The sequence below is a fragment of the Tricharina praecox genome (genome assembly GCF_024521635.1).
Source record: "Tricharina praecox strain CBS 144465 chromosome Unknown BZA05scaffold_44, whole genome shotgun sequence".
In the NCBI taxonomy this organism is placed as follows: Eukaryota; Fungi; Ascomycota; class Pezizomycetes; order Pezizales; family Pyronemataceae; genus Tricharina; species Tricharina praecox.
The window spans coordinates 49,251-72,180 of NW_026250446.1; the positions used below are offsets into that span (position 1 = coordinate 49,251).

At 51.3% G+C, this 22,930-nt stretch overlaps 5 protein-coding genes and 2 non-coding genes across 7 annotated transcripts; 2 read left to right on the plus strand and 5 right to left on the minus strand.

Moving 5' to 3' along the window:
- Nucleotides 1-2,191: 2,191 nt before the first annotated feature.
- On the minus strand, nucleotides 2,192-2,599 carry BZA05DRAFT_449360 (26 proteasome-like protein complex subunit Sem1; the record flags this gene model as incomplete). The annotated part of the gene is made up of 3 exons (XM_051487349.1): nucleotides 2,192-2,228; nucleotides 2,288-2,393; nucleotides 2,437-2,599. The coding sequence occupies 3 exons, from the start codon at nucleotides 2,597-2,599 to the stop codon at nucleotides 2,192-2,194; spliced, it is 306 nt and encodes a 101-aa protein (XP_051334901.1).
- Nucleotides 2,600-4,358: 1,759 nt separating this feature from the next.
- BZA05DRAFT_t303 lies at nucleotides 4,359-4,448 on the minus strand. Its single transcript has one exon. It is a non-coding gene; the product is annotated as a tRNA-Pro (tRNA).
- Nucleotides 4,449-5,013: 565 nt separating this feature from the next.
- On the plus strand, nucleotides 5,014-5,085 carry BZA05DRAFT_t298. The gene has a single exon. It is a non-coding gene; the product is annotated as a tRNA-Pro (tRNA).
- A 3,124-nt stretch (nucleotides 5,086-8,209) lies between these two features.
- Nucleotides 8,210-8,870, minus strand: BZA05DRAFT_422690 (uncharacterized protein; the record flags this gene model as incomplete). The annotated part of the gene is made up of 3 exons (XM_051485808.1): nucleotides 8,210-8,547; nucleotides 8,611-8,674; nucleotides 8,748-8,870. 3 exons carry the CDS (start codon nucleotides 8,868-8,870, stop codon nucleotides 8,210-8,212), a joined length of 525 nt encoding a protein of 174 aa, XP_051334902.1.
- An 832-nt stretch (nucleotides 8,871-9,702) lies between these two features.
- BZA05DRAFT_422691 (uncharacterized protein) lies at nucleotides 9,703-10,147 on the minus strand (the record flags this gene model as incomplete). Its single annotated transcript, XM_051485809.1, has 3 exons — nucleotides 9,703-9,831; nucleotides 9,871-10,062; nucleotides 10,097-10,147. The coding sequence occupies 3 exons, from the start codon at nucleotides 10,145-10,147 to the stop codon at nucleotides 9,703-9,705; spliced, it is 372 nt and encodes a 123-aa protein (XP_051334903.1).
- A 1,661-nt stretch (nucleotides 10,148-11,808) lies between these two features.
- On the minus strand, nucleotides 11,809-12,980 carry BZA05DRAFT_439654 (uncharacterized protein; the record flags this gene model as incomplete). Its single annotated transcript, XM_051486543.1, has 2 exons — nucleotides 11,809-12,628; nucleotides 12,870-12,980. The coding sequence occupies 2 exons, from the start codon at nucleotides 12,978-12,980 to the stop codon at nucleotides 12,068-12,070; spliced, it is 672 nt and encodes a 223-aa protein (XP_051334904.1). The 3' UTR covers nucleotides 11,809-12,067.
- An 8,926-nt stretch (nucleotides 12,981-21,906) lies between these two features.
- Nucleotides 21,907-22,796, plus strand: BZA05DRAFT_449363 (uncharacterized protein; the record flags this gene model as incomplete). Its single annotated transcript, XM_051487350.1, has 3 exons — nucleotides 21,907-22,032; nucleotides 22,087-22,632; nucleotides 22,683-22,796. The coding sequence occupies 3 exons, from the start codon at nucleotides 21,907-21,909 to the stop codon at nucleotides 22,794-22,796; spliced, it is 786 nt and encodes a 261-aa protein (XP_051334905.1).
- Between the last annotated feature and the right edge of the window lie 134 nt (nucleotides 22,797-22,930).

Genomic DNA, 22,930 nt, shown 5'->3' on the forward strand with positions numbered 1-22,930 from the left:
TTGGCAGTCAGCTTTGGGACCGTCTTTGTTGGTTAGCTTTGGGATCGTCTTTTCATTACATATAGTTGATTTCTTCTGTTTCCTCGTCTCCATGTGATGTTTGCCCGCCTTGCCACTGTGACACTGCCCCTTGGTCCACCCGCCGCGAACACCCGGCTGAAGAGATCCGAGTAATGGAACTTCGTGGACTGCGACTAGTAGAGACACAGCTCAACAATCCAGCCCGTAGAGCAGCAGTCAGACTTGCATCCCTCTCTAAGGGTTATCAGGTTAGAGAGATTATCGGCCCAAAAAGCCCACTTGGAAGACGGCTCATCACTCGGCTCTGAGATCCGGAGGAACACGAAACCACGGGACTCCAGCAAGAATCGGCCCTGGAGAGGGTCGGCAATAGAAAACAAGCAGTAGCGACGACGATAACTGCAAGGCCGAATCTGATACCGTGGACGTACAGATCACGACCTGAGAATGGGGCATGTGGATATGGGGTCGTCTGGAACACTGATCGACAGTAGAAGGGACACCACATCCACATGGGGTTCAACTAGGAAGCGTATGACGCTCAATGCGAAGCCATCTTTAGGGCGTTAGAGGTGGCAGCAGCAAGACAGCTACAATGGGGCCTTCGATTGACGAGAGTGACCATCTCCACAGACTCGACCGCCGCAATCAAACGAGTGAAGACAACCGAGATAAGACCTGGGCAAACATATGCCATGCGAGCCAGAAGCGCCACCACAGGTATCATATGCCCAATTGAAATTCGGTGGTGCCCAGCACATATAGGGATAGAAGGAAACGAGATGGCGGACGTATAGGCGAAGCAGGCAGCGTCTGAACCCGACAAGCGAGGAGTGGAGTGGCTACATTTACATTTTGAATGTCACCTATGTTCAGGCCGACAGCAAGGCAGTTCATTGAATTGCGAGCTCTGTGTTTTGTGGTTAAAAGTCCGTCCTTCCTCCGTCCCTTTCCCGCTCATGTCACCACAGTTCAACATCCACCGCCTACCTGAAATTCACCCATACGCACACACACTACCACCAATTACCTAAGATTGGTTCCAACACACACATATTACAGCTCGCACCACAGCTATTTTCACATCAATCGCTTTCCACGACTACGCTTCTCGGAATCTTCACAGCCATGCCACTCCCGACCGCCGTTGGGCCATGCCTGTTGTGCATTCGCCCCGTGTACCCGGGTACCGGAGCGAAAATGAGTAGGTGTGGGCATTCCTACGTTCATATGTACTGCCTGTTCTACAAGGGTGTGCGCACCGGGACAGGGTTTGAGTGCCCGACTTGCAAGAAGCCCGGCGTACCGTCAAAATGTTGATCTTTGGAACCAGCATGGGCAGCGATTGAACCGTTCTTGATTATTGATCAGTTAGCTTTGGAACCGTCTTTTCATTACACCTACCTAGTTTATCTCTTCTGTATTCTCGTTTCGTGTTTCTCCTGCTTCGATGTACTGTTTGCGCGCCTCGCCAATCATGAGAAACCCCCCATTCTCAACGACCCTCCTCAAATAGCTCCGAGTAATAACCAGCTGCCTTTCCACGACTCTTTGTGCACGATCTCTCACTCCCAGAACAATACCCATGCCGGTTGTTGCTAATCGTCCAGTCCTCGCAGCTACGCCCTATACCCTGCACACCGCAAACTGAAGATGAACACATCCGTACCTTGCCCGGATTCCCGACATGCCTCGCTCTTGTGGCCACGTCGTTTTCCCACGTGCTACGCAATTAGTGATGCACGCGACTGAGCATAGAGGCCTCCGCAATAACCACACCGACATCACAGGCCCCTCCTCCATCAATAACCACACTTCCTCTTAGATGCCAATGATTATCGCCACTCGTCCTTATGCGACGCATTTGTAGCTGAGACAAGTGACCAACCACGGTCTGTCCCTGTTGCGGCTGTGATCAGACGGTCAGACACCTAGATATCGATGACTTCACGGGACGAGATAGGAAGAGATCAAAGTGCAGCGTCGTATAGGTTATCATTCAAGCGAGCGGCGCGGTAATGCGAGAACGAGTACAGAGAAATGAAATATGTAGATTGTAAGAAATGATTCCGGGATATCCGCACGCCGATCGCTGCCAACAGAGGAGTAGAAACGTAATGTAGTTCGTGAGGGCGACTCCATCGATGATCAACAGGCTACTCAGTGCATCTTATTTGCTCGCTTTCTTGAGCTTCTCTTGTTCCGCCCTTCATATTGTCAGCTCCACACGCAACGAAGCCATAGTTGGCAAGGAAGGCAAGACTACTTCAACTGCGTCGAAAAGCTATCGAGCGCCTCATCGTCGTCCCAAGTCTCCTCCCACGGCTTCTTTCCGGTATCTTGATTCTTTTCGTCGGTCTCGGGTGACCAGTCTGTCCGCCAGAACACCCATACATCAGTCCTTGTGCGCGCGACGGTAGAGGTGGTGGGGATGCATCGCGTAAGACATGCCTTCGGCTGGAAAGTCCTCGAACTCATCGTCCTCATCGACCACCTTCACGGGCTTCTTCTTCGTCGGGAGGGCGGCGGCAGCGGCAGCTGCACCTGCGGCGGAGGCCTTCGACTTCGGCGCGGGCATGGCTGATGGGATGATGGAGGAAGCGCGAGGCGGTGGTGGCGGCGGCGGTGATGGATGGAGCAACGACGGTGGTTTGCGGGGTAACTGGGTTGACGATGGGTTGGCTGGCGATGTGAACCGTGCGAAAGAACGAACCCGATCAAAAGTTGGGCGACGTAGAAGAACGGACTTAGCTACAGCAAAGCGCGTGCAGCTCTGGGTAAAAGACGTCACCCCCTGGGAGAACCTAAGCTTCGATTCCTGCTGCTCGCTGCGTTTCACGTAAATTGTGGTGCGGGGTGACCCGGATTACCCCGCACCACGCTAGGCTCGGAAGGATCGATCGCGACCCCGCTTGTGTCTAGTCACGTGCGCAAATGGAGGCAGCCATGAGCGACAAATATGTAGAGGAATCCACGTGGTCATCCAGTATTGAAAGTAAGCGACATGCAATCTACCTCAAGACTCGGAGATTTCAGTCGGTGAGACACCACGCGCCAAAACTCGACCGACCCTGAGAGAGCCAGCCGATGGCGTCATCGCTAAGTACACCCCTTGGTCATGTACACTCACTCGCCATTCTCACAGAAACCGACGATATATATCATTTCTTCAATGAGCATCAAGGCCACAAATCTACCAGCTCTGGGGCTGTCCATTCACCTTAAGATGGTAGTACTATACTTGATCAATGTTTCTCGTATTTAGACAATTATTGACCACTATGTCCCAGCAAAATGGCTCCCGATGGAACTGGTCCTGGTCGCCGTGGGCGACACATGACACTTCTGTAACGACGGCTGGAATACTTAGGACCAATGAAGCCCAGATATTGATCTTCGCCTGCGCTCAGTCAAGCCATTTCATGTGTAGACAAATGATGCGAACCGCGAGCCATCAGTAGGCGCAGGGTTGAACTGCGTGTGCGCGACCAGTTCCCACCAACGAAGAGGCCCTATAGTAACCCCGACCCGAGCTGTTTTCATCTAGAACAACATCCTTCAAACGTTCACGTTCTTTCTTTCGTCACCTTCCGTTTCCGCGTTTTGTGGGAGGTATTTGGTGGCACCATCGGGAAAAAAACTAGTATCCTTGGAGTGGAGAGATACCAGTAGGCGATCGACAAACTCAGATAGGGACTTTCGTCATAAATGATCGTATCACCTAGGGTATTGGTAGTTTACTTCATAGACGTCTGCAACACGTCGCACATCCTAGGTCAGTCGATGTCTGATATCATCTAGGTAGGTGACGTCCGTCACGCATAATCACTCGGTTTCTCACATTCGAGGAGATTTCTGAGGATTCTATTTAACGCTATTCTTGCCCGCTTCCTTCAGCCTGATGCCAACAGACTCATAGGTGACCCCAAGCCCTCTGGTTGACTGCAAAACGGTGAGCGACAGATCTCCGAGAAGAATGGTGGAGGTGATCAGAGTGATATTTCATGCCGGAGTTGATACAGGTACCAGATCTACCATGTCAACAGGTCCCGTTCACGGTATAACACCTTATCCTTCGGACTCCGAGGTGTCAAGCTGCGGTTCCGGTCAGCATATAGCTACGGGGATTGCACCTACCATCTGGAAGACGTCGCTCGCAGACAGCCACCTTGCCCCACTGTACTTGATAGGTAGCACGCACGTCTGCTGGGGGCGAGTCATCGATAACGATGAGGGTGAACTGCGTCCTTCCTTCTTTAATTCCGCATGTCTGCCGGCGAAAACCAAAAGCATATGGTGTGCGCACTAGAAAATAGGAACCAGGCGCAAAAGAGAACGGCTCGAACCCGGATTTGAACCGGGGACCTCTCGCAATTGATGCTTAGGAGCGACCCTAAGCGAGAATCATACCACTAGACCATCCGAGCTATATAATGACATGACTCAATTTTTACGACTTTAGGAGTCAGTTGAGAACGTGAACCACTTTCACAGCTTTTTTCCTTCCTTCTTGTACCCTTATCTCTCACTGCATTGGATATACCTCTTTAGAACCGTGGTGGTAACTATGGCTCACCGGGTGGTCTACTAGGTAAGCGAGAATAGCAAGATGAAGTGGCACCGCCCGCTGAACCAGTGTTGTACCAAGACTGATCCTAAAAAGTATATCGGAAATAAATCCAACTGCACATAGATTCCTTGAAAGGATAAATGTGTATATATATCGCTGGCGTTTCCAGCGGGTTACTCCATTGAGTTTACCTTCGCTTCGCTTTGAAAACGGCGGGAATTGATTCGGTATCTGCAATGATTCCACCGATCGTAGAACTCCTTATGCCTCGCGATTATATGTATGATAATCACTTGTGCCGATGTTAGTCTCCGCTATATACCGAGTTAGCACGCTGAAGTGGAGCTATAGCGCTGTGTAACGTGAGGTGGAATGAAATTGGCATGTAAAGGCGTCTCACGTCAGCAGCTTTCACAGTAACAGCCCGAATGGTCTAGTGGTATGATTCCTGCTTTGGGTGCAGGAGGTCTCCGGTTCAAACCCGGATTCGGGCCAATTCATCTTTTGTCTTCATCTGTACCTATGGTTTCGCGCTGTCACATACTTTTCCGGTACGGTGAACAGCTCGTCTTCTTCCACCCATAAACAGTTATTTTAGTGTGTGATGGTGTCCTTTTACACGGCATTTAGCTATTTGCGGAAGTAATAATCTCAAGCTCAAGTGTTGACTTTTTTGGCAGACCAGCTGCATCGAATAGGTTGACTTTGAGGCTGGTCCTGCAACTACATAAGTGCCACATACTGTCCCTGCTTCCGCTTTGAACACCAGCAAGCACTTTACAATCTCGGTCTTCGGTCATGGCTATCGTCAACAATTCATTTCCACTGCAGAGACAGTCTAGTCCTACCGGAAGGATCAATGATTTAGAATGCGGAAACACGGCCACACCTCCACCGGAGTACACCGACAGATCCGCCAGAGAATTCAACCCTGTCGATGCTAACTGTGAACTTCCAGCTTACACGCTCACCTCAGCGGCCACGATCACAAGGAATTCGTACAATCAAGCGACGGAATGTGGTATACATGGCCGTGCGCGATACGTCTCCGTGATTAACTGACACTATGAGGCGACAGGTGGCCGAAGTACTTATAAGATAATCCCCTGTGATGCCTTCATTATCATCATCACTATCCTTCTGGTCAGTACAAAGCTCACTCCCTTCCTCCGCCGCCTCAATGCCCATCTTCCCCGATGTGTTCGATGTCGCTGATACTGTCTGATCCGAAAGCTCGGCGCTATGATAGCACTACCTTTTGTTCTGCTGCATCATTTTGGCAAATGGCCAGGAGCAGGGTCCAGCTGAACGACGAGCTTATCCACCGCCTGGTGCATGGATTACCGCTGATGTGTGGAAGTTGGAAGTTAGAAGTTGGGATGTTTGGCTGTTAGAAGTGGGCTGGCGAGGATGCATTTCTAGTATGGTAGATGTTTTTCCTTTCTTTTGGGATAGGTTTCTTTAGAAATTAGGTAGGAGTGGGTGCACGCGGTGGATCAATCTAAATTCACGTTTCGCAATACGAGAGAACGAGGGAGGTACTCCAATGTAGGCCGTGTGCGTGGACTGTAAACATGATATACGCTTTTTACGATAAACTCTGGTGAGAAGTCTGAAATTTTCATGAAGGTAATTTAGGCGTACTTAATCGACTCGGATCCATCCCTCTGATCGAAGCGGCTGCATTACGCAATGCAACCTGGCCATCTGCACCAAGATTTGGTCTGAGGATTGGCATTACCAAGGCAGACGCAGAATGACAATATTCAGCAGAGGGGGGATTGCAGGAACTGAAGATAGAGAATAGTCATGTTCACCGCACGCCGTCAACAGGAACATCCACACATTTGCTTAGGAAATCTACGTAGAGGTATTTACTGCACTGCCGCAAACAATCTTGTAGAGAAAAACAAATGTCCACAACCGCCGGCCGCGGCACCTATCAAAGCAGCACCCGCTCGCCTCGGCCCTCGGCCACCCAGCCTGATGGTTTCCACTGCTTAAGATGAAGGTGCAGGTTCAGGTGCAGATTTCGACTGCTTAAAATAAATGTACAAGAAAACTGCAAACAGGAGCTCGAAGATGTTAGAAGTGATCACTCCAATATGCATACAGCAATTTTCCCACCCCTCCTTCGCTGCGTGGAACTTCATGACGCCAAGCCCACTGGAGATAAGACAAGCCGCCGACAGGTAGAAAATCCAGTAAGTCATGTAGGCTCCTATAACGACCGCCCAGTACTCCCACTGTAGCAGTGGCGGTGGTGCTGCCGGTGTGGCCGCATGTGGGCACGCAGTCGATGGCGGAGGGGAAGCAGTTGGATGCTCTTTATCGTGCGTACTGGGATTACTTGATCGATTCGCCTCTAGATCTTGAGCTGTGTGCGACGCGCAAGGAGGCGGCCGCTCATCTAAGCTGCTGTTAGCATTTCTCGTGTGATGAATAGGTACCTAGGTACAGGAACGAACCGGCGCATTCACTCGACATTCTATCTTTGACTCTGTCCGTTGGTTCGTTTGTCATGATTTCTGCCGCTCCAATGTCGTTTTCGTGTCGTGCTCGTGTTGTTTATCAGCGATGCAGTGATGCATCAGGTGCAAGCAGGTATGGGTGAACCGAGAACTGCGGATCCAAGGCAGTGATTTATTCCTCCGATGGCAGTAAATTTTGCAGCAATCTGGCCCTTGAGCTTCAGGGAAGCCAAGTACCGCCGAGCCATGTGCCGCCACCAAGTATCATTGCTAAACAAACTCGGATCACCTTGAGTACCCCCGGTTTAGAGTACATGCCGGAAAGGCTTTGAGATCTGGATATATGAACCTACTTGATCGCTCGGAGAGCCAAAAGTTTGATTGGATCAAGACTTTTCCGCGAGGAGACCCACCGTTTGAGTTTTTAAGCTCCCCGAAGTCTGTCTTTTCGCTCGATGGTGAACTGTAACCTTCACCGCGAAACCTTTCGTACCGCAGCCTTTGATCAATGATCCGTCGTGTTCCAGCGTTCCATCCTTTTCTCAACAGGCGGAAGTGAAAGCCATGAGCATGAGGAAGTCGCAAAAAAGCACGAGTTTTTGAGCAAAAAGTCCCGTCGAGCGCGAACACGGCATCACGTCATCTCGCCAAATGACGGTTTGAACTTTGAAGCAACAGAAGAACCGTGTAATTATCGTTCCATTTGACGATGCGGAAGGTCAAGAATAGGGGGAAACGTTTACTTCGTAAGCTTTCTACAAATATCGCGTACAGTGTCGAATCATGTAACTCTGCAGGCGTCATCAACCTCGCCTAAAGCGGCATCATGAAGAAGCACTCGGTCTACAACAACTTCCGTCGTTGACACGTTAAATTCGTCAGTAATGAGAGAGTTTACGGATGTGTACAGAGAGATAGGCAATGTAGGAAGTTTCAATAGAGAAAACGCGTAGAACTTCGCCATAGGGGTCATCGAAGCTACAATCATAGACGTCACTCGTTAAGCAAACATCTAGCGTGGAGATCATAATTTCACGTTCTTAAACACGATGTTTTTTAGAGGAAAACCCGTAGGTAAAAAACCTCACCACGTAACAAGTGGCCATGAAAGGGAGAGCAGTACTCACCTCTGCTCCTGACTCGTCACTCAGCGCGACGCTGGTCCCCGCCCATCACCACCAACGGTCCACCCCATGCATCCGCAGATCGCATCGACCGTGGTTGCTCCGCCCGCCTGGAGCACCAGCCTCTCCTTCGCCGCCTTCGCCGCCCGGCCGCGCTTTGTATCTGCTGCTTCCCAGGGCGGCCGAGAAGAGATCGTACGACCTTTCCTCTTTCGCTTGGCAACCAGAGAACGAAGCCGGCACGGGACCTTAATCCATTCGGAGACGTCTGGCGGCACCTCGGAGAAGCTGAGAGAGGAGGAGCCTTTGTCGGCGAGTGGCGAGTCAGCAGTCCGCTTGAACCACTTCGGGCACAACGCGCCTAACACAACTATCAGCGAGGAAATTCTGCAATTCGCATGGAAAAGAAACTTAAAGTAAGGACCCTGCCGTCGGTCGTGCGCCTCGCGACGCTCCGGGCTCAGCAACACGTGCATCGCTGTTCGCAGCTAGTTGGTAGTTACACCTGTCAGTCTAGATGATCATCGTGGTAGATATGAAGAATGAAATGCGTGAACTTACCAGATCGACACTCAGGTGGCATTTCATGACGGCCTCCATGGCCAGCTCGATGACTGCCAGGATTTGATCGTGTGTTGCGAAATGTGCAACACCGATTAGATCATAGTAGAAGATCTTCGTCATCGTGATTGTGGGGAAAAAGAAGTAGGGAGAGAGAAGAAAGTAGTCGAGGGGATTGTTGCTACCTGGGTTGTGATAGTAACCGGAGGTATGGAGTGGGAAGGAAGGAAGGTTGATCAACGCCGTAAGATTTCTACAAACATCGCCTACCGAGTCGAATCATGCAACTCTGCAGGCGTCATCGACCTCGCCTACAGCGACATCATGTAAAATCACTCGATATAAACAAATTCCGTCGTTGACGCATTGTTGAATTCAGGCATAAATGACAGAACTTGTTGTTGAATACAGCGAGACAGGCAATGTAGGAAGTTTCAATTGAGAAAACGCGTAGAACCTCGAGATAGGCGTCATCTAAGGTACCGCCATTTAGGATCACTCGGCGTGCATAACTTACGGCAGGGACATCATAATTTCGGATTTTTCGCCTGGCGTTCCATAACAATCCCGAAGCTTCCAAAATTGGCAGTATAAGCTATATGTTCTCTTTTGCCAAGAGTAGCTTCCTTTACAGATGGCTGTTGAGGTTCCGGCGGCAGCGGTAGGCACCCGAGTGATCGGTAGTGGAGCGCCGGCCGTGTATAACGGGGCCTCGTTACCAAGAGCCTAGTTTAGGTCGCTGTCAAGTTCTTCATTGTCCCTTTACTGTCTGTATAGTATACTGTCTTTTATATGGTCACCTATCAATACATTCATGTCAAATATAAGGTCGAGAAACATGATGATATATTCGGTACAGTAACAATATCGTGAGCAACTCTCTCTCTCTTTACATACATAGGAAGTCTCTGCATCGATCCCATCTCGCATCGTCTCGCTTCCGCCGGAGCTTCTCCTAGAAAATCCGCCGGGCCTCCTGCTGGGCAATGATCTTCTCACGCTCGAGGCGGCACGCCTCCCGGCGACGCCGCTCCGCCTCCTGCTGGGCCAGCAGCTGACGTTCCGACGCCAGACGCTCGTACTTCTGCTGGATGTGCTCAGCCACGAGTGCCTACGTGTGCACCCCGGACCTCCTCGCACGCTCCCCCTTCTCCACATGAAGTCTCGTTGCCTCCGCGCATTTTTCGGCCTCCTTCTCCTGCTCCCTTGACAACAGCTTGTCCTTGTCGTCCTCTGGGTCAAGCCCCTCGCGGATCCGGGCCGCGTGGTAGTGCTGCTCGAAGCGGTTCTTCTGCCGGGCCTCGTCCACACGAAACTCCCATTGATCTGTAGTTTCGCCCTCCTTGCACTCCGGCAAGGAGGGGCTGGGCTCCGGTGTGAAGTTCCACCTTCGCCACCATCACCGCCCTTCGAGAAATACACTTGACTGCAGGAAAGGTCTCACTGCTGGTGGAAAGAGGCGGCGCAGTGGCAGGAGGAAAGGTTATTCTACTAGCCAAAAGCGGCACCATAGTTGCAGGAGGCACAGCCTCGTTGCTAGTCGGAAGCGGCGGCGCAGTAGCAGCAGGAAAGGGCGCGCGCTGGTCAGTCCTGGACTGGAAACTTCTCGCATTTGCTTTGCGGGCGGACTTGGATGTATGTGGTGGTGCCATCAGGATTGGTGTAGAAGGCAAAGTTGGTAAGAGAGGAGAAAGTCGTCTGGGTGTTCTGTGTAGAGTGGAGCGACAGAAGAAGTGGTGTGGCGAAGAGGGAAGGAAGAAGAGAGACGGGAAGAAAGAGAGCAGCGGGTAGGCTGGGGGCTCCAGAATCAGGGTAACATTTCGATTCGATTTGCGGGGTGAGATAGGGTTATGACCTTGGGTTAGGTATTTGCTGTGAGGTCTCCTCTTCGCTCACTCGACTAGGCTACTACGCCAACTCTTCCGCTCCCTCCACTCTTCCGCACCCACCATAGTTCCGCATCATTAGCCCATTCGCTCTCTCAACTCGTGCCTAATAGGCCGTGTCTCTTTCGTTTTGTGTGTAATCATCGATCGTCGCTTTCTGTCAGAATATGGGACGTCCGGACTCCGGAGATGACGATGTTCCGGCTTACTCTCGCATGGTATCCGAGCACGGAAGGCCAAGTCCTAAAGCGATCAATGCAGATATTGTATGGTCTATGAAGCCTGTGTATAGAGAGAGCTTGCTGCTCACGATGTTGTTGCTGTACCGAATGCTTTTATGATCTTCTAGGGTCTACGAGTTCTCAGCGTCAATAACACTTCGTAGTTGAGGGTCGTTTGCACAGGTGTGATTCACTCTGATACTCTCGACAAGCCCGCTGGCTGATACATCACGTGGCAATCGATGGGGTCGAACCCGGTCCGGAACCACCACATCACATAGACAGCACTCAGGCTTACGGAGGCTACTGTCCATCCGGCGGCAGGATGTTCGACATCAATGGTTGGTTAGTAAAGGAATTGAACCACCTAAGCAATGCCTACGAATGACGGGGAAAAGACCAGTCAATGTGGGAAACTGCGGTAAGAACATGCAGTGTCCGGAACTGCTGCCACCTGAACCACTTATCACCCGGCGGAGTAGACTATAATCGAAGTGAACATAAGCAATCTTTCCTGGTCGTCCGTGATGGCTCCTAGTTACGTTGCTCCGGTGGTGTTGGGCACGTGCAATGCGTATTGATCTGAGAGACGTGGGATAATATGCTACTTGCTAACTGTTAGAAGGTGTGGCGAATCAGTATTGATACCAGCACTATCCGGAGGTGGGGGCCACCGGCGGTGCCAGCATGAGGATATGAGATTCGGTAGATAGATCATAGCCATCAATGAAAGCTCAACTCTTATACAAAACATGCATTCGACTAACTAAAGCTATTCTCGTGCCTTTCAATACAAACGGATTTCAAAGCTATCAAATGACTGTGGTAAAGAAAGCAAAGCTTAGACATGTCAAACAGCCGCCCCCTTCATATCCCTTTGGCACCTGCCCACGGGGTTCCTCTTCATTCCCTCGCCTCGTCTTCCGACCTGGCTCCTCCGCAAACGTAGCTACAAGCGTGCCATTGAACCACTCCATCGTCACTTGCGCGTGAACTAATACAGCCTTCCTGACGGCGACTTGCAAAGCTTTCCGTGCCTCATGCGGGAACGCAAATGCTGCATCCGTGAAAGACCGCCACACTTCGAGACGGCGGGCTTCGTCGACCAGTTCCAACACGGACTGCATATATCTCTTGACAACCATGTCGTGGATATCAATGCACTCCTCCTGTCCTACGGCGAGATTAAACCAACGGAAGATGGTCTCCGTCCCTAGGTCCGCGAGCGAGTGAGCAGTGTGCGGACACAGAAGCATGATCTCATGCGGTACACCCCGACGATGATCCCAGCCCACAGTTCTCCGGAAAACGACATCAGGTCATTCATATTCGGGGTAATTTGTGTGCTTATGCGTTGCCGAAGAAGCTCATACTGGTCGTCGTCGAGACTCTTCCAGTGAATGTGGACGAGACGATCTTGCAGTAGCCGAGGGAGAGGGATCTTGGTCATTCGGGATAGGGCCTTGGACTCCGCTTCAGGTGTGATTTCCGTCTGGAGATGCCAGGAACTGGGACCGAGGGATCTTCTAGGGAATTTCGTGCGGAAGATATCGGAAACAACCTTCAACGTGTCTAGCGCACCGCCGTCGTCTTCGTGAAGGGTATTGTTTGCAATTTCCGCTAGTCCGTCGGGTGCAGTCCCCCTCCCTTCGCCAAGGTCGTCCGGCACGCCACCGGCAAGTTCTGTAGCGCCGGCTCCGGTATCCTGATGTTTCCGCTTCCGCTCGCTAGTGGGCGTGTTGCCCTCGTCGTACTGCTTTAGGGTCGCACATCCCTACATTCATCAGCGTTTGCGGTCTTTTTAAGCGTCAGGATGGTGGTGGCAAATACAGCTCTCGTTCTCCACAACTCTTTCTCCACCCGTAAGATTTTCACCTTGATCTCCAACCCCTCCACAATCGCGTTCAAGGCTTGCTTTTGCAGTCCCAAACCCGGTTGCACGTCCTAGGCTATCTTCCACTCATCCAGCATGCCCTGAATAAGGGGTATTGCTGTCTGGTTGTCGACGCGTAAACGCAGGAGCTCGTCGGCGTGAGACGCTTCGCTGCAAGCGATGAAATTGCTGGTGGGGGGTGGGCAGCATTATTGGCGCGCGGAAGCTCGAGGGCCGCGAGGAAGTACGACATGTCGCGTGGTGGTGACGGTGGTGACGGTGATGGTGATGGTGACGGTGGTGGTAGTGGGCGTGGTGGCGTCGGTTGGTCTGATGGATGCGTGTTATCCAGTTGTCCCTATGTTGTCAGCCTCGCCAAATATGGCCGGATGTGCAGCTGTACGCCACATCCAGCCTCATGTCTCACACGGCCACTCACAACTGCAATCCATGCGCATTTGTGTAACTAACCTCCTACACAGTGGAGTATGATTCCCGAAGGTTGAATGATGTGGTAGAAAGAAGAAGGTAATCAATTCGGTACAGCAACAATAGGTATCGTGATTCGTGAGCAGCTCCGATCTGGCGGGCGTTACTTCGTCCTTGCCAATGTACATCATGGCAGGTTACACATACTTCTCCATCCAGCTGTCACCGAGAGATGCCGGCGAGCTCAATACCGGTTCCCGATTACTCTCTGTCCAGGAGGCTCTCCCTCCCGCGAGTCAACCCTCCACGTTCCCTCCCAGCTCCCTCCCCGCTCCCTCCCCACTCCCTCCCCGGCTAACTCAATCTGACAGAGAAAAAGACAGAAAGAAAGAAAGAAGGAAAGACAGAATGAATTGATGAGGGCATTCTTCAGTCCATTTCTCGCCACGTCCAACCTCCTGTGAGCTCAACTAAGAAATCTGGTCCCTCGTCCCTGCCACCCGTGGTTTCTATATCCTCTGCCGGCGGGTTGTTACATCATTTGGCGTGTATTTTCCTTGTCGTTATCTTCTTGGGCAAGCCATGCGGTATCGTCCACGAAAGCTTCCAGATATCATCGAGTGATCTCCAATGACCTGCACAAGTGACATGGTGATGAATATTGTTACGTAAGTGATGGCATCGAGTGAGATCAAATGACGTGGAGCCAGGCGGCTTGGGACATCAATGAGTTGATCTCTGTGGGCCGATCGGTCGACTGAAACCCACTTGTTGTCGCCAGATCCGCACAATGGTGAGGCATATCCGGTCAGATGTGGTAGAAAAGAAAGTGCTGGATTACGTTTTGACTCTGGCAAACTGGATGTATTCGGATGGTCTATCCGGAAAGCGGCGGCTATTGCTCGGGAGAAAACCGTGTGAAGCGTTGGCTCTAGAACTGGAATGTGAAAATACACATCCACATCTGATTCTTCGGCTAATCGCTTCCTGGCATCCTCCACGGAGCTTTCCGTCAACAGAACACTCGTGGAATGGTCTATTCTTCCACCGCTTGCCTCCGTATCCGCCTTCGGATCCATCACTCTACTGTTTCCTTCTCTCCTAGATATTACTATTCACCACTCACGGCACTCACTATATCAGAGGCCTCGAAAGTCGGCAACTGCCTTCTCGTAACTAGATCCTTTGCCGAAGATTAGCGGCCGACCGGGTGCCACGAATGATAGGATGTCTATTGAGGTGAGATCCGTAACGTGGTTAGATTTCTCGGCGGCAAACAATCGTGTGGAAAGCGGCGGAGTTGCATGCCATCCATCCATCGTTCGGTCCACCGCCAGATACATTAAGTATGGGATGTTCGGGCATATTTGTCTTAGAATTGGCGAGGCTTTATCATTTGGCATCCTTCCTTCCCACAGCGCGATTTTGTCGAACGTCTTTCGCTGTCCAGATCATCCGTGTGAAGTTCGGGAACGACGCCCACAGTTGTCCGGTAACCTGTAAGCCGTCTACTTTCAAGTTTCCAACCCTCTGCCACCGCTGGTAAGCAGCTTTGTGACCATTCTAATTCACCGTTGCTTCAGCTCTGGCGGAGTTATCACCGTGTTCATCTAATGTAGGGATCGCGGCTGTCGTTGGGCGTTGTTGATGCAAGTAGATCGCAGGTTACGTTCACCGATCTAGCTAAAGCCTGCGGCGATACTCGGGTAGCGTAGGTATGCGTTTTGGCATGAGCTGAAAATCTTATGCTTCATCTCTTGCCCAACAAATTCGACACGCTAGTGCAACTCAAATTCCAAGCCCGCAGTGCGCACCACCTATAAAAGCCACCCTTCCTGCCTCCGTCTCCCTTCCTCTTCCTCTCCACTCAACGGTCGCAACTTCCCCACTATTCGTGAAAGAACGACATCACGATGTTCCTCGGCGGCGACGAGTCGACGACGCGCTCGAAATCGTACCCAAAACCGAAGATCTTCCACTGCGATTCTGTGAATACAACGGCACAGTTACGAGAGTAGCGACGATAATCTAGGTACCCATTCATCGACAACAGCCCCCAAGACCGAAACGATCCGCCCGTATCTGGTAAGTCCTCAATTGGAAGTACAATATGGCTGCATCATGTTCCGGCTGCATCGACACGCTCCGTTGCTTCCTCACTCCCGTCATGAAGCAAGTACATCTGTCACTGCTTACATCTCTAGTGCGCACCTGATGCTCGGCCTTGATGGTGTGATTCAATGATGCTCGGCTCTCAGAAGTCTGATGCAGTGTCCTACCGGGGCGCCATTGCGCACCGGAAGCTCGGCCCTGGTGGTCCAAGATGGGATGCGATAAATGGATGATGGCAAGGCCTTTGGCTAGTCATCCGTGGCCTTTGGCCACCACAGCAAGCAGGTGTCACTTTGGATGGGTTCTTTGCTTCGTGAACCGAAGCAAAATGCACAGCCTGCGAGTTCTACTCGCTATGGTCGCCAACCTTCCAAATATTCCAACCCTTGCAGTAATCCTTCAAAGTTCAATCCTGCAAGAGTGAAGAGTCAAGACTCTTGCGTGGAGAGGTTTTTTACCTTCGGGCTTTCCTCTAAAAAAAACATCGTCTTCCTGGCCGCTGTGCGAGGGGATGAGGTTTTTTTTACTTGGATTTGATGCTGTCTACGACGGCCGATAGGACCACTGTAGGTGGAAGTTCTAGCACCATGCAGGGCTGTCTAATTCTCCAACTGCCCGCGCGGACTTTGCCGCCTACTTAGATACCGCGAGATGGTGAATTGCGCATCGTCTTAGAATTAGGATCTGATGAGCAAACAATGATGGAGGTGGGCTAATGTTCACCGAGACGACTTGCACGTGAAGGTGATGATTGGGCCCAGAGTTCTATGGGTTGTCGCTATAAATTTTGAACCCGCGGCTACAGGCAGAGTTCACAGGTCCAGCGAATTTCCACGAGCGAACGAGCACACAAAACGGACACAGCCGAATTCGATTTTCCTCTACGCCACGTCATGCGGCCTAGCAGTAGATGAAGAAAAAAAAAGACCAGCAGCCTGTCAGACCTCCATCGTCGCCCACCCTCATTCCCACCGCTCATACGAGAAGTATACGGAAATTCGGGTCGAGATCATCACCCACCCATCCCGAAGGACCGGCAAAACAGGCTTCACTCTGGGGCAACGAGGATATCGATCATCTTCCAGGTTGGAGATTCTGTGGCTCTTGTAAAGAGTTCAGATGAGACGATTTACTATAGAAATGATCCCTGAGAATGTGTTAATTATTTTGGACAGATAGATCTCGACCCTGAAGGTGAAGGTAGGGGGTAACTCACTATGAAGTAAAATCGCATGAGGTTCGAAGAAAGGGGGGGAGGACCTCTTTTATATCAGTTGCAATGTGGCTCTGCGTCGGCGAAATTTTCTTCACTAACTACGCTTTCACGAATTGTCATTCGTGCACCGCTGCGAAACAGGTGTTGGTTATTCATCAGTCATCACGCGTCTGCCTACCTATCCTAGACTAGAGTAGACTACCTAGTGCATACCAGCCTTGGCACTACCGCAGACTTCACCATATCCCCATCTTGTACTGAGTCCCTTTCTATTCTCTAATCAATCTACCTCAATACGATCATCTCGTGTACTCTCTCCATCGTATATCTTTAACAACAGGAGATCGACCTTAGTGAAGTAAGTAGTAGGACAGCAGGTGTACGTGTACAATACCTACTGGAGTACCGCTGGGCGCTGTGGCTGTATTATCTGAGCTGTAATCATCACATAACAGCCGGTAGAAACGGAGATTTGGTGAACGCGAGAGTGTGACAACTTACACCATGACCTGATCTGAATAGTAAGTGAGTGTCAAACTTTGGTCGCCCGGAGATCTCGGCACGAGTTAAGGTTCGACGGTGGAAGAGTCTCGACGGCCTGGCGAACTCTGATGAGCGGCCAACTTTGTTGGGCGGCCAACCTTAGGTGGCCTCTCAGTCTTAAACAGAGGTCTTCGCCGTGGACGATAGGTTCTTCTTTTCTGTGTCGAATAGAATATCATCATCTGTCTACGTATATATTTCAACAGTTAGAAATCGCCCGGTTATCGCAGATAGACATTGGAAACACGGTTTGTTGGGTGTAAAATATCCAAGACGTGCGCACGTGCATCCGGGAAAGCCATGAAACCTGGCTGGTCCACGACTAAGCGGTTCGTGTGGCTGAGGGATGGGGGAGACATTGCTGCCAACTCATGCATTTATTTGCCGCATCCCACCCTCAAGCACTGTCCCTACAAAGATCGCGCAAAACCGACGTCTGTCACTGTTTCATCGTAAAGACGCCTACCAGCACGCAACTCAAATCATCCCCTAGACCGTTCAACAGTACTCAAGCAGGCAGTCGAACGACATAGAAAATCGATATGCACTTTGACCAAGATTCCGTAGTCCTGCATGACCACCATTATGCCCCTGCACCGGTATGCCTCCCCCGGGAACATGACCTGAATGGATCAAGACAGATGCATTGCCCGCCAAGCGACCGAGATCTTCCGCGGCAGGCGACCCACCAGTCGGTTTCAGGTTTTAGCCTTGCTGGCAATAAAAGCCTCATGACCCAGGCCTGCGAAGATTCATATGGCGCATGTGAGAGCAAACAAATCAATGGAAGCCAGGCAGAAGTTGTAACTTGTGTTGTACTCTCGGCGATAGTGTTTTCTGCGTGAGTTGCCACTGCGTCGTGCCGCTGGAAACGAAAAAACTTTTCTTCTCCCCATATGCCTCATTTCGTTTCGTTTGCTGTCAGATGTCTCATCTCCTTATAGTTTTTTTTCTTTGCGTTGCTGATGTGTAGATCATTCCGAACTTAGCATGACGGTCATATCCCGCTGCACGTTCGTTTGGACGGATAGATTTTGCGGGGGCCCAGAGGGTGCATACAGTACACAACGCATACTGCAGGTCAGATCTCAATTTCCCCGGGGAACACGGCGGGTCATATGTAGGTCCCTATGTTCCAGGCTTCGACAGATATGCGGGGTAGCCGCCTTTGCCTGCCTGCCCTGCATATGAGCTGATCAGGGGGAGGTCCCCAGGGGGGCGAGAATGAACATCCGTAAACCTCCGGACGTTTTGTGATAAGGAAGTCAATTCCGCCGAGAGTCCGGGTGAATGTTGGTTGGCGTCCGGGAGTTGGAGACGTCTGCTTACCATACGTGCTCGGTAGTGATTGACGTGTTCGGCAGTGACGGACGTGCTCGGCGGCTAGCTATCTGTGCGTATTTCCTTTTTTCTGCAGCATTACTGGTCACTCGACAGCTCGCTTCGAGCTTCTGTGATGTCCGGAAAGCCCAAATACGAAAAGCCGCGCGAACCACAATCCGGTTAACTATCGGTCGCGCTGTTAGCCGACACCAATCGGGTAGAGTGAATATCCACGTCGTCGGATAGATCTTAACTTTCATTCTTGTTGTCAACCCCAGTTGTGTTAAGTGGTGCTGCGTGCCTAGAAACCGGGATGCCTAATCTCACGATTGAGAGAACCAGTAGGCGACCTAAACTTTCTATAGCCAGCGGTTTGAGGTCGAGACGCGGCGATGTGTGAACGCTGTTTGTGGATAGTCGAACCTTATACTCGTAATTTGTATTTGCATAACTGGGTTGAAGTTAATAACCTGTCCCAAGGTAGATACAAAGCCAGATTCTTCCAATATTTTCGATTGATGTCGGGCTTATCGAATGATGTTCAACGGCGAGAATCCGCGGTATATAGTGCATCGGTAGTCGCTGGCTCGGTATCAATGATTAACCGGGGGACGCGGACAATTGCTGACGACGCTTCCCAACTGTGTGCTCCTGCTTGCTTCTGCCACCTCCACGGATTGGTAATATCGACATCGCGTAGACAGTTTGTCTGTTCCTCAATCATAGCGGTGTTGGGTGCCATTTTGGAACCGAATCCCACTGCTCTCCTTTGGGTTTGCATAAGCGGTCATTCCGGTACCATCCATGACAGAATCTCAGCCCGCTGTCGACTGAGTGTGTCCACGAAGAAGCCGGCTTCTACCATTCGTCATTACCGGAGGACATAGAGCATATATCGTAGGAATCGGTCGTTGGCTGTGTCGCTGTGGAAGGTGTGCTGCGCGGTTGCTATCAGCGGGAGGCCTCATTATTCCGACTGTCACTCGACTTACCTGTTGCTTATGTAATCAATTTAGTCTAACGTTTACCACTCCGAAAATTTAAGCGTCAGCAGAAGATCTTGGGGGCAATGGATCTGAATGAGACGGGAAGGGACAGGAGCGCTTCAGTATCCATGACCTCTTTGCTGACGAGAGGTACAGTCAGGCAATCTTGGACTTTCTTGCCGCCGCAACTGTTGGCAGACGGATACCGGACTCGGCCGCTGAGGAAGGTGCAGTGAGCGAGGTGTCCGGGTGGAAACTCAGGGTAGAGGAAGAGAGAAGGGCTGAGAGCTTGAGGCTACTAGACGAGGCGGAGGAAGTCGAGATTGATGAGAGGGCTTGAAGGGTGAACGTTCTCTTTTTTCCGTCATAGTAGGTCCCTGCGAGCCCCCGAAGTTGACCGGCTGGTGCCCAGGGCTGTCGATTATTAGCTAGCAGCCAGAGCCCCGTTCCAGGTAGACATCGAGGAGGAAGACCTGAAGCAAATTATGGTGAACTTCCTTGCACTGGCTGGTAGACATGTGGGCACAGCACGAATTCGATGGCGAAGATGAGAGCGGGGAACGCGACTATGAATGAAGCGGTGGGTATCGGTTGCTGGAGTGCGGATACATACCGAACAAATAGCTACACAACGGATTAGGACGCTGCAACGAAACGTGGCCGCGCAGCCCTGGGACAGGACAGGAGATTGGGAGTATGCGATTTGCGGTGATATTGAGATGGTCGCGCTCCGTACGATATCTTATGTGAAAGGTTTGAAAGATGTGTTGCAAAATGGATCGCTGCCCGCTGCCGTCGGACATGTTGTGATTCACAGGGAAGATGGTGTTCTCATCCCCGTGAGTAGAGTACAACAGCACAATGATCGGTTACACAGACCAGCCCCAGCCGCACGCCACGTGTGGCGTGCGGTGCCACAATAGGTGTCCTGCATTGGCGATGTTCTTGAGACGCAGCATTTGGGGATTAGGTTTAACTTCGGTCATTTTTTCTTCAGCCGGAAGCCTCCTCATTGATTGACTCGCACATAGCATGCTCTCCATAATACATGTAGGTTCCATCAAACTCTATTCCCCATGAACTCCTCTCCCGTTCCCTTCATCTGATGGGGGTGTCTTGCTTCACAAAGAAGACCTCGCCGGCAAAAGGCGTTATCATGAATGACGCACCGGCTACGTCTTCTAGTGTCTCATATTTCCTTGTTTAAAATTTCGTGATTGGACTCACGCGCGCAAACATCACCGTCACTCGACTACCTAACCACCAACGCGCGACGGGCAAAACGTAAACCACAAAAGCTAGGCTTTGAACCGCAGCAAAAGAGCGTCCTCCCTAAGGTTGCTACCCTTGTAACGGCTCGAACCTTGGGTACCGGGTGCCGGTACCCTCACCACTTGAGAAATTCGCTCCCATTGAGCCCTGATCGCCGCTGGTGATTTCCCTTGATTTCCAAATCATGAACCGGAATCTGAACAAAGCAAGCAAAAACACAGCTATCAACCCCAACAGCCAACACCCCCCAGCAAGGTTCAATCTGGGAGGGAGCTCGTTAGTTGTGCATGTATTGTTCCGAGTCGGTGTCCCGGCGGAGAGCTGAATTTGGCTCTAAAACTGGAACTCAAAACTGAAGCCATCTAAACGAGCCTTATCGTCACATGTAGCTTAACTAGACTATGGCGCCCACCAACTTCCCGACTTTCCTGCCAGCTCTGCGAGGTAGAGAGAAAGCCCTATTGCCTCAATTCGATGCTGCACCACGGCCTACCAAACAGAACACAACCGCGCTCATTGTCCGCCTACTCCACGCACACTTTACCCAGCATCTTTCTAATGGCAGATGATCTTCGGTGAATAGGTGCTCAACTATGAGTGAGAAATAGTGTTTCGACGCCTGAAACCTATTTCCAGAAGGGTCCAGCTACTTTCCCTTTTTTAGAGCGGTGCTGCCGTAGGTTATTTGCCAGAACTCGCCGTCCGTAAACGTAACCGGTATGGTATAAAAGCTACTATACGTGTTCTCCGTCTGGGTTCGTTGGTGATGGAATGGTATCGGCAGCGTGGAGTCTAGAGTCTGGACAACGTTAGTAGTCCCACTGTCGGGGTAAAGGGGCACGCTGGTTGCAGGTGGTATCTCTCTGCAATGCATCTCTTTTGCGATCTCGAACATCAAATCCATCCGGCGTATCGCATTTGGAGAACGCAGATAAGTGTGAACTGACTTTGTGCTAGCCGCCGAACTGGGGCCTCGAACTGAGAGGTAAAAGAAGACGCGAATAAGACGTCCGCAATACGGATAGCACCTGCCTCATACACCTAAACTGAACTTCTCGCAGTCGTGAAATTTAAGATAGATGCGCAGTCCCAAAACCTTGTAAGGCAACGAAAGTTTCGAACTCATTCGTTCTAGTCCCAATATTACTAGTCACCCCTACAAAGAATCTGCCCGTCTCTGCTCTTCCTGTCTCTGCTCTTCATCGCCACCTGTTCAGTACAGACACCCAACAACATCCCCCTGCGCTGCCGCGAAGCATCTCAATCAGCAGCAACGGACCCAACGAACAACATTCAACATGAGCACGAACATCCCATCCCTACAACAGCTCGCATTTATGGAAATCGTTCCCTGGGATCTCTATATGCAGGTGACCGGCAAGTTCATCGAAACCCTGACAAGGCTCCGAAAGGGCGAACTGGAGGTGATGCCGGCAGCCCTGCCGAACTTGAAGTGACATGCTAACCAACCTGCGTAGCTGTGGACCCTCAACCGCCTGCGGTACAACTACCTCGATCAGTTTCTAGAGGTACAGCAATACTACAATAGGATTCGGTGGGTGGTAGGCAAGCTCAACGCGGAGGCCCGTTTCTATGACGCTTTCCTCCAAAAGCACAACTGGATAATGAGCCGTGCCGAGATGGCGGAAGTTATTAAATCTATCCTGCCACACGATCCATTGCTGGGGAGGCATCAGCCGAGCACCGAACCTCTCCCGCCTCTACCTGCTGAGTACGAAGTAACGATTGCCGACCACCCGGATACACCCTGGATGAACGGCGATCATCATCAGCCGAACTGGCAACCTAGCCCAACTCCACCCGGGGAGGTGGCAGCCAACAATGCCGACCACTTTGCCGCTCACAGGGCCTACCCCGGGTTGAACGGCGGTCATCATCAGCCGAACGGGCAGCCTGTCCTGACTCCACTCGGGGAGATGGCAGCCGACAATGCCGACCCCTTTGCCGCTCACGGGGCCTGCCCCGGGATGAATGGCGGTAATGACCAGTACGACGGGAGTAACGTTTATGGGCCAGGGCGATTTTGAGTTGAATTCCAGACTTATTTGCGAAGTTCAGGCATCGTAACAATGTCCGCGTCTACAGCGATGAACATAGGATATCCTTTCAGCAGGTGGGATGGAGCAGGCTCAGACAGGAGTACGACCGAAGTGTTGGTGGCGAGTAGCGTGGTTGGTAGCACGGCATGGAGTGTATCTGATTTCTTTTCCTTCTTTGTTTGGAGTACAGCGATTCGGCAAATTGCAGCCTAGAATGTTGATCATGGGAAGTTTGGACTATTATCCACCCAGTAGAGAGGGA